This window comes from Dasypus novemcinctus, chromosome 21, assembly GCF_030445035.2.
Source record: "Dasypus novemcinctus isolate mDasNov1 chromosome 21, mDasNov1.1.hap2, whole genome shotgun sequence".
Lineage (NCBI taxonomy): Eukaryota > Metazoa > Chordata > Mammalia > Cingulata > Dasypodidae > Dasypus > Dasypus novemcinctus.
This window is the reverse complement of record NC_080693.1, coordinates 63,920,259-63,931,820: the sequence shown is the minus strand read 5'-3', so window position 1 is coordinate 63,931,820 and position 11,562 is coordinate 63,920,259. Positions and strand designations below refer to the sequence as shown.

At 56.7% G+C, this 11,562-nt stretch overlaps 1 protein-coding gene across 1 annotated transcript; it reads left to right on the top strand.

The window, feature by feature from the left end:
- Window positions 1-1,072: 1,072 nt before the first annotated feature.
- C1QL1 (complement C1q like 1) lies at window positions 1,073-10,995 on the top strand. Its single transcript, XM_004458754.4, has 2 exons — window positions 1,073-1,871; window positions 7,524-10,995. The coding sequence occupies exons 1-2, from the start codon at window positions 1,275-1,277 to the stop codon at window positions 7,701-7,703; spliced, it is 777 nt and encodes a 258-aa protein (XP_004458811.2). The 5' UTR covers window positions 1,073-1,274; the 3' UTR covers window positions 7,704-10,995.
- Window positions 10,996-11,562: the final 567 nt, after the last annotated feature.

Below are 11,562 nucleotides of genomic sequence, written 5' to 3'. Positions count from 1 at the left end.
GCCTGATGAGGAGAAGAGTCAGGGGGCTGCTGAGGAGAGGAGGGAGGGGAGTAGCTGAGGAGCTGGGCTAGATCAACCCCTCCTGGAGGCTGGAGAAGCAGGACATCACCTGGGAACATCTTACCGGTCAGAATGGAGCTACAACATTGGGGCGCCCACCTTCTTAAGATCACCACTTTCCCTTGTCCAGGAGCAGGGATAAAGGGGGTGATCAGAGGAAGATGGAGGAAAGGGAACCCAGGAAAAAAGAGCCAGGCTGGCCTGGAGTTCAATGGGAATGGGGCAGAGGGGAACAGGGGGTGGAAGATCCGGCCCCTCTGGGGGAAGGCAGGCCCCAGGAGCGGTCAAGAGCCAGGAAAGAGCACGGGGTGGCTACTCTCAGTACGCCAGGCCTGAGGCCTGATCCCCGCTGGGGATGGCCTGCGAGGCCCGAGGGCGCGGTGGCCCTCACCCCTGTCCTCCGGCCTTCCCTTCTTCTGTCTAGTATCCCTCTTCCTTGTCCTTCTTTCTTGCTCGCCGCTCCGTCCTCCTTAATCGCTCTCTGTCCCCTGCAGACCCGGGCATCCTCACCCCTCACCTTCCCCTCCAGCAGGCCGCGGCCACCCGTGCGCCCCTCTGCCCTGCTCCGTTTTCCTCGTGACCGACCCTCGAAGCCTCTCCGTTCCCCGTCCCCCTCGGCACTCTAGCTCTGTTCCGTTCGCTCTCTGGTGCCTTCTCTCCCCTTTCTCGGGGTGCCTCCGCCGGTTTCTCAGCCGGTAACCCCTCCCTGTTTCCGTGCATCTGCTTCTCGCTCCCTGGGTCTCCCCTTCCTCTCGCGGCCCCGGCCCCGCCTCCTCTCCCTCCTTCCCCGCGAGGTGGGCGGGGCGCCACCTCCCACCGCCCAATTAGGCGCCGGCCCCGCCCGCAGCCCCACCCCTCGCGCGCGCAGAGCGGGCGGGGCGGGGCCGGGCCGGGGGGGGCGGTGGCCCCGGCGCTGGGAGGCGGGGCCAGGCGGGCGGGAGGCTGCGGCCGCCGCGCTCAGTCCCGCCGCGCAGTAGGAGGGAGGCGCGAGGCCGGAGCCGGCGGCTGGGCTCGGCAGCACGGCCCGCGCGGCGCGGCACCCCCGGCCCGGCCCCATGCCCGCAGCCCCGCCGGACCGCCCCTGAGCGCGGGCGCCCCACCCGCGCCCCCTGCCCGCCGGCACCATTGCCCCGACGGCGCGGCCGGGCGGCCCGGCGCTCCCCAGGCTCCGCGCCGGCCGCAAGACCCTATTGGCGGCCGCCGCGGGCGTGGTGATGCTGTTGGTGCTGGTGGTGCTCATCCCGGTGCTGGTGAGCTCGGGCGGTCCGGACGGCCACTATGAGATGCTGGGCACCTGCCGCATGGTGTGCGACCCCTACCCCGCGCGGGGCCCCGGCGCCGGCGCTCGGCCCGACGGCGGCGACGCCCTGAGCGAGCAGAGCGGTGCGCCCCCGCCTTCCACGCTGGTGCAGGGCCCCCAGGGGAAACCGGGTCGCACCGGCAAGCCGGGCCCTCCCGGCCCTCCCGGGGACCCAGGTCCTCCTGGCCCCGTGGGGCCGCCGGGAAAGAAGGGCGAGCCGGGCAAGCCGGGTCCCCCCGGGCTGCCGGGCGCTGGGGGCAGCGGCGCCATCAGCACGGCTACCTACACTACGGTGCCGCGCGTGGCCTTTTACGCCGGCCTCAAGAACCCCCACGAGGGTTACGAGGTGCTCAAGTTCGACGACGTAGTCACCAACCTAGGCAACAACTACGACGCAGCCAGCGGCAAGTTTACCTGCAACATTCCTGGCACCTACTTTTTCACCTACCACGTCCTCATGCGCGGCGGCGACGGCACCAGTATGTGGGCGGACCTTTGCAAGAACGGACAGGTGGGTTCGGCCGGGGCACGGAGACGGCCTGGGGGGCAGTGCCCCAAGGGAGCGGGGGGCAGATGGGCACAGGGTCGGAGTAGGTGGGCATGCCTGGCGGGTGCAAGTGGAGACCCTGCCGTGGCCTCCCTTGGGCATCACATGCAGGAATGGTCGCAGCCAGCGGGCACCCCCCTAAATCCTCAGTTCCTAGGCGTCGCCTCCAAGGCAGACGCCGCCGGGCACGGTGGCGTGGAAATGCGGGAGATAAGCCCAACTATTCTGACCGCAGGGCTCCGCGTGGATTGGCCCCTGCAGGCTTGGCCCTTAGGAGGCGGCATCTGGAAGCTGGGATCCAGGGAGATACCAACGGCGATTAGGGAAGGCAGGGTTGGGTCCTGGAGCACAGGGTGGGGAGAGGCGGTCGTGACGCTCGCGGGCGCCCAGGCTGATGGCTGTGCGCGCAAGCGGAGCATGCAGGCTGCTGGAGACGTTTTGGGCACAAAGGCAAAGGGAACCCAGCGGCCAGAGACTTAGCTGCAGTATGTCTCTCGCCGTCGGGAAGGGACCACCGGGCTAATCTGACACCCTTGGCAATAACCGGGACTGCGCGGCCCCTCCCTGTCAAGTCAGAGCTATCTGGCGCAAAAAGGCTGCCGCGGGGGGAAAAGTTTTTCCTCCTAAGGCGGGGCGAAGAGATAGAAACTCCCCTCCTCTTGGTCCCCCAGCTCCAATTTCTCCTGGCTCCAGGAGTTTCGGGGAATCCTTTCTGTTCCCTGCCGGTATCCCAGGGACCCGAGCTGGCCAGCGATGAGATCCAAGGGACGCTGGTGCGGGGACAGTGAGTGCGCATCACGCCTCTTGGAGAGGCCAGCCCAGGGACCACCTCAGCCAACTCCACTCTAGTGCGACAACTGTTTGGCTCCCTCTCGACCCCGTTCCTCCCCAGTGTTCCCAGCGAGGGGAACGGTGGTTGGCCCGAGCCTTCTCTATGAAGAAGGGGAGAACTTCGTGGGTCAGAACCCAAACCGGGCTTGTGGGAGTTGAGAAGGAATCTGGGTAACTGAGCCCCTGCACCCTGTTGGAACCCCTCCCCGAGGGAGCATTGCCCTGAGGCTCTGCTGGTCTGTGGGTCTGCAAGGAGTGAAGGGGAGGGGTGGCTTGGGAAGGCAGCCAAAGCCTCCCAGGTTCTCGAGGGTCTGCTGCCTCCTTCTCCCCTGCCTGCTGTTCTCTTTCTTCCCTCTCTCCCTGTGTGTCTTCATCCCTATCTGTCTCTCCCATAGTTTCTGACTTCTCTCCCCTGGGTATCGCCCCCTTCTCTGTGCCTTGTGTCTCTCCTCTTTGTCCTTGGTTCTTGACCAAACACAGGCCCCAGTATCCAGAGAGGGCTCCTTCGGCAGACGTCCCCATGATTCCCTTATTAATCACCAATAAGGGATGCAGCAATGTCACCTTCATCAATGGGATTTCGTACTCTCCCTAAGGAAGTTGGGGCTGGCACCCAGCTGAGGATTCAGGGGTCTAAGAGCCCAGCTTGCCTGGCAGGGAGGGAGCCGACAGACCATTGGCAGGCCCTAGACCCTGCCCCACCTAGGAGGTCATGGCAGGGCCTGCGAGACCGGCAAGAGGCCCCAAAGATGGGCAGGCACTGGCTTCAGGCCCTGGGAGGCAAAAGTCTTAAAAGCCCCTTCTTTCCCCTCCTGCAGGAGGACACTGGCAGAGCCTGATTAGGAGGTGCTTTTTGGAGGGGCAACCGCAGGCTAGTAGGGACAAAAGGAAATGGCTTTAACTGGGAGTTTCTAAGATCCAGCATTTTAATACAGTTACTCAGACTGTTTAACCTTCTCCCCACCAAAAGAGAGAAACAGTGGGGCCCATACTCTCCTTACGCAGGTCTTCTGTGACTTCTCCTTCTGGTCTGTCCAAGAGGCTCCTTTAATCCCACTAGCCATTCAACTCATTTGTTTGGAGCCCCTACTAGAAGCCAGGTTTGGGGCTTGGCACCAGGGATTCTATCTACTCGCCCTCCAGGAACTCATGGTCTGTGCAGAGGAGACAGTAGTAACCAGACGATAACACACCCAAGATCCATGTTGAAGGTGGGCTGGGAGCTCACAGGCCACTACTGTCCTCCAGTGTGTTGCTTGTGGGGAGCAATTCAGTGCAGCCTGCCCTGGTTCAGACCTCCCTGCACGTGAGAGTTCCCCACAGTGAGCAGACAGGCTAGGTGGGAAATGAAGGGTCAGATGCAGGGACTGCCTGGCTCAGAGGTTGGAAGAGGACATTCAAGTAAGCAGAGAAAAAAGGACAGGGCTGGGTGATAGGAACAGAGGAGAAGACCTTACACCTCCCATGCTTTCTGGATCAGGGACAACCTTGAGCTCTGTGCTCTTCTTCTGTGACTTCCTGCCTGCACAGCGGCTTCTAGAATTTCTGCAGGAAGGCAGAGATAGGCCCTGGTTCTTCCCTGGACAATATGGTGGAGAAGAGCACCACCTTTGTGCCTGGTGCTAAGGTCCCCTCTTCTTGACTGATGCCCATCCTATCCTTTCCCTAGGAGTGGTTTTGAGTCAGTCACTGCCTTGCAGCCTGCTGGCACCAAGCCCTGATCATTGGGTTTTGGGGACCCTGAGAAAAGGGTACTGGGCTGGGGCAAGGTGAGTTACTTCTGACATCCAGGTGACAAGGGTCAGGTAGAGGGCAGAATAAGAGAACTGGACAGGGAGTGGGGTAAAGATGGGCTGGGGCCTTTGGCCACAGTGCCATTTGTCCAGAGAAAGGTGAGTATTAAAAATTGGCAAGGATTACCATATGACCCAGCAATTCCACTCCTAGGTATATACCCCCAAAGAATTGAAAACAAGGACTCAAACAGATACGTGTATACCAATGTTCATAGCGGTATTATTCACAATACCCAAAATGTGGAAGCAACACAAGTGCCCATCAATAGATGAATGCATAAACAAAACGTGGTATATATACAATTAAATGTTATTCAACCATAAAAAAGAATGGCTTTCTGATACATTCTACAACATGGATGAACCTTAAAAATATTATGCTAAGTGAACTAAGCCATACACAAAAGGACAGATTTTGTATGACTTCACCCATGCAAAGTATCTAGAAAAGGCAAATTCATAGAAACAGAAAGTAGATTAGTGGTTACCAGGGGATGGAAATAGGGAGAGTGGGAAGTTACTTCTTAATGGGTACAGAATTTCTGTTTGGGTGATGAAAACGTTTTGGTAACGGGTGGTGGTGATGGTGGTACAACATTGTAAATGTGATTAATGCCACTAATTTTTACACTTAAAAATGGCAAATTTTATGTTATATATATGTTACCATAATATATATATATATATATTTTTTTTTTAAAGGGCAGGGAGCAAGGGGTGTAGACAGCAGAGGCTAAGTAAGGGGAGAGGCAGTGGGTGTATATAGCCTGAGGGCTGTGGTATAAAGACCTGCCTGGAGGTCAGCCCCTCGCCCAATGATCAGCCTCTCCCAGAGCACAGTGGCTCAGTAGGTGCTCAGTGAACGTGAAAGTGTCCTCTGTGGGCCAGGCTAGCTGCCCGTGGGAGCCATGCCTGTACATCCAAAAGTCCAGCATGATCTGGGGTAGGGGTAGGCTTCCTGGGTTTTCCCGCATTCCAGGCCCTTGACCAGACCACTGCCTCAGTTTCCCCTACTGGCAGCCCTGCAGAAGTGAGTCTACAGCGCCCCCTCGTGCCTAGTCCCAGACCTGCCTTCCTGCTTCCATGGCAACTTCAATTTCCCAAATTTACCCTTGGCTCCCAGGAGGAGCCAGATGCCTCAACTGTTTCCAGTCTCCAGTAGGGAATCGGGACCCCTGGGTTCTGTTCCCGGATCTCCCACCGTGTAAGGAGGGACGGGGCATAAATTCTCCTGGCTTCTGTGGATAATTAGGATAATTACAGCAACAATCATAGTGATGAATAAATAATAAACACAATCATAACAGTTCTGATGCCTGTCACATCACCAGGAGATTCCTGATGACAGATGACTGTATTCTAATGGGTTTGGCTATTAAAGAGCACACTGTTTTAATGAGTTAAGGCTATATTAATCTGGGTAATAAAAATAATTGTTATTAGTAGTAATTTATTAGCAGAGATAATGAAATGCATGTGTAATAATAAATACTACCAGGATTAGGGCCCAGGGAACAATACAGAAGTTGGTTGCTTGCTTTCTGTTCTTCCCTAGTATCTCAAAGCTCCATTAAAATTACATTTTATTTCCTTCGCTATCAAAAGGCTTTCACAAAGGAGGCAGTGGTGAGGCAGGGTCTTCTTCTCATTCATTTTTCAGAGAAACTGAACTCCTTGACAGGGAACATTTCCCCCTCATTTTATTCCTTCGCCCCACCCTTAGCTGGTTCGGGAGTTTTCCAAGCTAAGCATCCCAAACAGTTCCTTCCCAGGTTGGAGAAGAAGAGGTTGTGGGGAGAGAGGTGGGGTTTGGGCTCTAAGTGGCCGACTGTGTGCAAGCAGGTTGGGTCCTCTTCCTTGCAGCACTGCGGTTGAGTTAGCAGCTGGGCCAGGGAGACCAGCCGTTCTTCCTTCTGCCCCAAGGCATGACAGGCCTCTCCCCTAATTCGGCTTGGTCCAGCCCAGAATATCTGCCCACAGGGGAACTGCCTTCAAGAAAGGAGCAGGATGGAGAGGGGCCCTTGAGGAACAGGGCTGGAAGAACCTGCTCCCTGTACCCTCCCCCCACCCCCCATGGAACCCTGGAGAAACCTCCTCCCTTCCCATTCTCTCTCCACCCAGGAAATCCTGGGGAGACCCCAGATACCAACGTTCAGGATTTACAATGCCTCAGCTGTTAAAGAATGCTGGTAGGAGGGAATTCATCCACCACCACCCCTCTCCAATATCTTATGCTTATCCTTGGAAGCCCCAGAAAGTGATGGCAGGCTTCATGCCCAAATGCTGGTGCCTCCTTGCACCACGACCTGGGTGTCCATCCAATCAGGCCCAGGATCACTTCTGTCCACCAGTTCCTTTCCATTGCCCTGGGGTGAGACGGGAATCATGGGTACAACTGCAGTTCCTCAGGGGCCACTGACCAGGTCCAATCTGAGCCTCAAGCGGGGAAGGAATTCCCAGTCCTTCCACCTCACTGCTCCGGTGTGAGAGACTCTGGAAGGAGCCTCAGACAAGGAGCCAAAGGTCCAGTCCTGGTTCTGGGGTGGGTCCTGGCCTTGGTGCAGCCACCTGACCTATGGGTCCACAATGCACCCTGGGCCCATCCACGGGCCAAGAACGGGTGGGTGTGGCTGAAATGGGAGGCAACAGACAGGAGGGAACTAGGAGGGCAGAGGGAAGGACCCCTCTTCCCTCTACCAGGAGGGCAGCTCCAGCTGGAGGCCTTGAGGTCCTCACGGAGGGCCAGAGGAGGGAGAAGAGCCAGCCCACCTTAACTCCACATTGGGGCCCAGACTGGACCCGCCCGGGGAAATCTGGGTCTCCTCTGTGCCCCGCTCCTTCCGTTTGGGAAAGTCGCGAGGGCGTGGATGTGTGTGGGGCGTGGATGTGAGGGAAGCAGGTCTAGAGCCCCGGTATGGGGCTGGTGGCCGAGCGGCCGCGGTGGCGCCTCCCCTGACAGCCCATCGCTGCCCTTCCCACCTCCACGCAGGTGCGGGCCAGCGCCATCGCCCAGGACGCAGACCAGAACTACGACTACGCCAGCAACAGCGTGATCCTGCACCTGGACGCGGGCGACGAGGTCTTCATCAAGCTCGACGGAGGCAAAGCGCACGGCGGCAACAGCAACAAATACAGCACGTTCTCCGGCTTCATCATCTACTCCGACTGAGCGCCCCGCGCCCCTGCCCGCCCCGCGCCGCCGGCTCCCCGGCTATGACGCCCCGGCCCGCTCTCGCCACCGCCCGGGCCGCAGCTGGGCCCTCCCGCCGGGTCGCCGCCGAGCCGGGCCGGCGCGCCCTGCTGCGTCCCTGGGGCGCAGCGTGGGCCGTCCCCGCCTGCACCGCGCTGTACATTTGTACAATAGGACTGTTTACTACCTGCCCGCCAGCCTGCCCCTGCGGGGGGGAGGTCAGGGCGGGGTCGCTTTCCGTGCCGCCGTGGTGCGCTGCCCTTCCCCGCAACGTGGTGGCGCCGCCTGGGGAGGGACGGGATGGGGGCTGGCTAGTAGCTTCCCAGCGCCCCCAAAGCTCCCGCCCGGCTCCGCCGCGCCCTGTTTAACCAAAGCTATAATAAAAACACTTCCACCCTGTGGGGGTTCCTCTGTGCCCAGGGGAGGGGCTGCAGGAGGGGGGCCGTGGACTCCTTCCACCTGGGAAGGGGTGGGAGAGCAGGGGCCGAAGTGAGAGCAGAGAAGCAGGCCTCTTCCTGGCCCTGAAGTAGGACCCCACCCAAAAGGAAGAGGGGGTGGTGGTAGGGGAAAAAAAGACGCAGAAAGGGACCTGAACCCCGACCCGAGACTGCTTCTTTGCTCTTTTCAGCTCTGTAGTGGGACCTTCTTGTCACCTTGTTCCCCAGTCCCCTGCCAGCTTCTCCATAAGCCTCAATTAATTCCCCTCCACTCCCTTCTTAACTGCGTCCCTGAGAAACTAGCATGAAGGTTCAGTCACCAAACACCCTGCCAGGTGAGGCCCAGACAACTCCCACCATAGGCCCCCTGTCAGGATCACCAGGTGGTACAGCTGGCCTGGCTGCCGGCCACTTGCTTCCTATGTGTCAGCCAGTAGGTTTCTTATTCCAAGAAAGGAGGTCTGCTGGCCCTGTCAGCGGGGCGGAATGTCACCCCAGCCTTCCACAGTGGCTGGCCTTGGCCCAGCTCAGGGGTAGGAACTGGGACCTCTCCAAGAGCACCAGAAAGAAGAACTTCCTGGGACTAGTGGAGAAAAAATGTGGAGGGGCGGAAGCCTGGAAGGCGGTGTCTCCACAAGCAGGGGGAAGGGACAGGGAGCTCGGCTGTCGCTGTGTCTGAGCACCTCAGCTGAGTTCCTTTCTCTCCAGGATGCAGACTTGTCCCAGGAAGAGAGGTCATTTTCATCTCAGAAGGCGTTGCAAGGCTCTGCAGTATAGAACTAGAGATGTAAGATGTAAATAGAGCAAACACCCTCGGTTGTCAATTAGCCACCTTGGGTTGAGCCAGGGCTAGGGGCCCAGCTACACCAAAAGACATCTGCTACTAATGAAAAGGGATCAATAATATTTTGTTTCCAGACTCCCATATTCAGTTTGTTCAGACTAGCATTAAAGTACATTTGTAACCCTTGAATTCCCTATGACAGCAAGATTGAAGATTGAAGAATTTGCAGGGGAATAATTCACTCCCTGGATCTGCAGTGGACGAGGGAGGCTGAAGTGTGGCTGGAGTTCAGGAACTGACTGAGGCCCACTCCTTAGAGTCCCAGTCTACGCCCTTGTCAGGAACCTTGGTGCTTATCTACTCCAGCCGCCCCGTGTTTCAGGGTGAGAAAGCAAGGCTCGGAGAGGGGCTGTGACTTGCTAAGACTAGTGGAAGATTCCCCAGGATCTGGGGGAAGCCGGGTGCCAGAGTCAGAGCTGCTGTAGGAGGGGGGCCAAGCAGTCCTGGGCAGCTCGAAGGGGAAGCGGTCGAGTTACATTGGCTTCTTCCATGGTGAAGTTCCATTTTTTACATCCTTGAAAGTGACTCCAGTATCCCAAAGGCTCAGCAAGTTTTAAACTAGGAGACCTAGGTTCTTGACCCAACAACACCAGGGTGTGTGACCCTGAGCAAGTCAGCTCTCCCGGGCTCAGTTCTGGGTTAGTTGCAGCAATGAAAGGACCAAGCATTGCACTAAGAGCTGGTTACCTCGGTCCAGTCGCTTCACCTCTGGGCCTCGGTTTTTTCATCTACAAAATGTTGGGTAACGAGACCTACCTTGCTTGGTATTAAAGAGAATGTAAACACAGCTCTTATTTATAAATCATTTTATTTTATTTTATTTTTTATAAATCATTTTAAAGCTTGCAGAATGCTTTCAGGCATGTCATCTCATACCCAGCAGCCCTGGGAGGTTAGATGGGTAGATTTTCTTCTTTTTCCAGGAAGGCTAAATAGCTTTTACTTAATGTGACACAGTGGCTAAATTCTGTGGTTGCACTTGAATTCAAGAAGCACCTAGACCCTTGGAGACAACAAGCTGTCGCTGTCCTGCCACTACCTCCCTCAACTCCTGTAACTGGGACCTCGACAGTCACCGGGTTAGAGCTTTCCTAATTAATAATAGCTACTATCTAGAGAGCCCCACTCTGTACCAGACACCATATAAAAACTTTATAAATATTATCTCGTGTGTGTGTGGTGGGGGAAGGGAGGGGATTTGCAGGAAATGCTTTCGTACCTTTTATCATAGTTACTTTTATTCTCTTCATTTTAGTTAAGAAATCTGAGGCTCAGAGAAGTTAAGTAACTTGCCAAGGTCACAGAGCTAGGAAGAGGCAAATCCTGGTATTTGAACTGAAATTCACGTCCTTACCCAGTCTGCCATATTTCATAAAGATTTGGAATCTCCAAAGCAAAACTGAGGAAGGACAGCTTTGGGACAGCTCAGCCTCCCTTACTGCCTGAGCTCGGCCCCTCCACCCTCACCCAGCCCTGCAGGGGCCGGGTCTATTTACAGGGGTGAGCCTCTTGGAGAATCCCAGGACTCTGCAATGAGGAAAGATCCCATCTGGCCTTCCCTCCCCAGTCCAGCTCAGCTGGAGAGACAGGAAGGAGGGATGGCCGCCCTCCTGGCCGGCCCTATGGATGGACCCTTGCCACGGCTGGCAGGCTTGAATGACTTTCTTTATCCCCCTGCCTCTCCCCCACTTCCCCCCACTGCCAGCTGTGGCCATTTAATAAAATTAGCTTAATGCTTGTTCCTTCCCTGTGGGGTCTGGAGATTGAAATCTGCGGGTCCCCACAAACCCAATAAAAATCCCTGGCAAATCTAGCTGAAACTAGAGTCTCAGTGAGAAGAGTTATTAGATTAGAAAGCCCTCTCCCCTCTGCCCCCAGACCCCCCCCCCCACCCCCTGTGATTCTTTAATGGCCACACTGGCATGGAATTATCCAGCCACCACACTTGCAAGGGGGGCTCCCCCAGCCTCCCAAGAAACCACAGGGACTGGTCCAGGATCTCTGTTACAATAAAAAGCATGTTAATAATTTCTGTGATGAGTGCCTAGCTCTATTTCCCTCCTTCCCTCCTTCCCTCCCACCCCCTTCCCCTCCCCTTCCCTCCCCTCCTCTCCCCTCCCCATTCCTTCCCTTGACTTCCTTCCCTTCCCCTTCTTTTTCCTCTTCTCCTTCTGCTCTTCTTTCTCCTCCTTTTTTTGGCGATCTGACTTTTTTTTTTTTTTTAATTTGATCTGACAATCCTCGTGCCATTTTGAGGGGTAGAACTAAAACCCCCATTTTGCAGATGAGGTAATCAGACTCTAGAGAAAATTTGCGACTTGCCCATGGTCATGCAGCAAGTCTGTGGCACAGCTGGGACTGCACTGAAGCCAAGGAACTTTTTCTACCTTTGTAGGGTACCAGGAGGGGCCGGCTGCGCCAGCCGCCAGCAGCTTGTCACTCAGGCAGCAACCTAGCTGCAGGGGGGCTTGCTGGGGGACTGTTTCCCTATCAGGAAATCCCCAAAGGCTAAGCCTGTGTTTTCCCCCTCAGACTTGGGACTCCCAGAGGGCAAGGG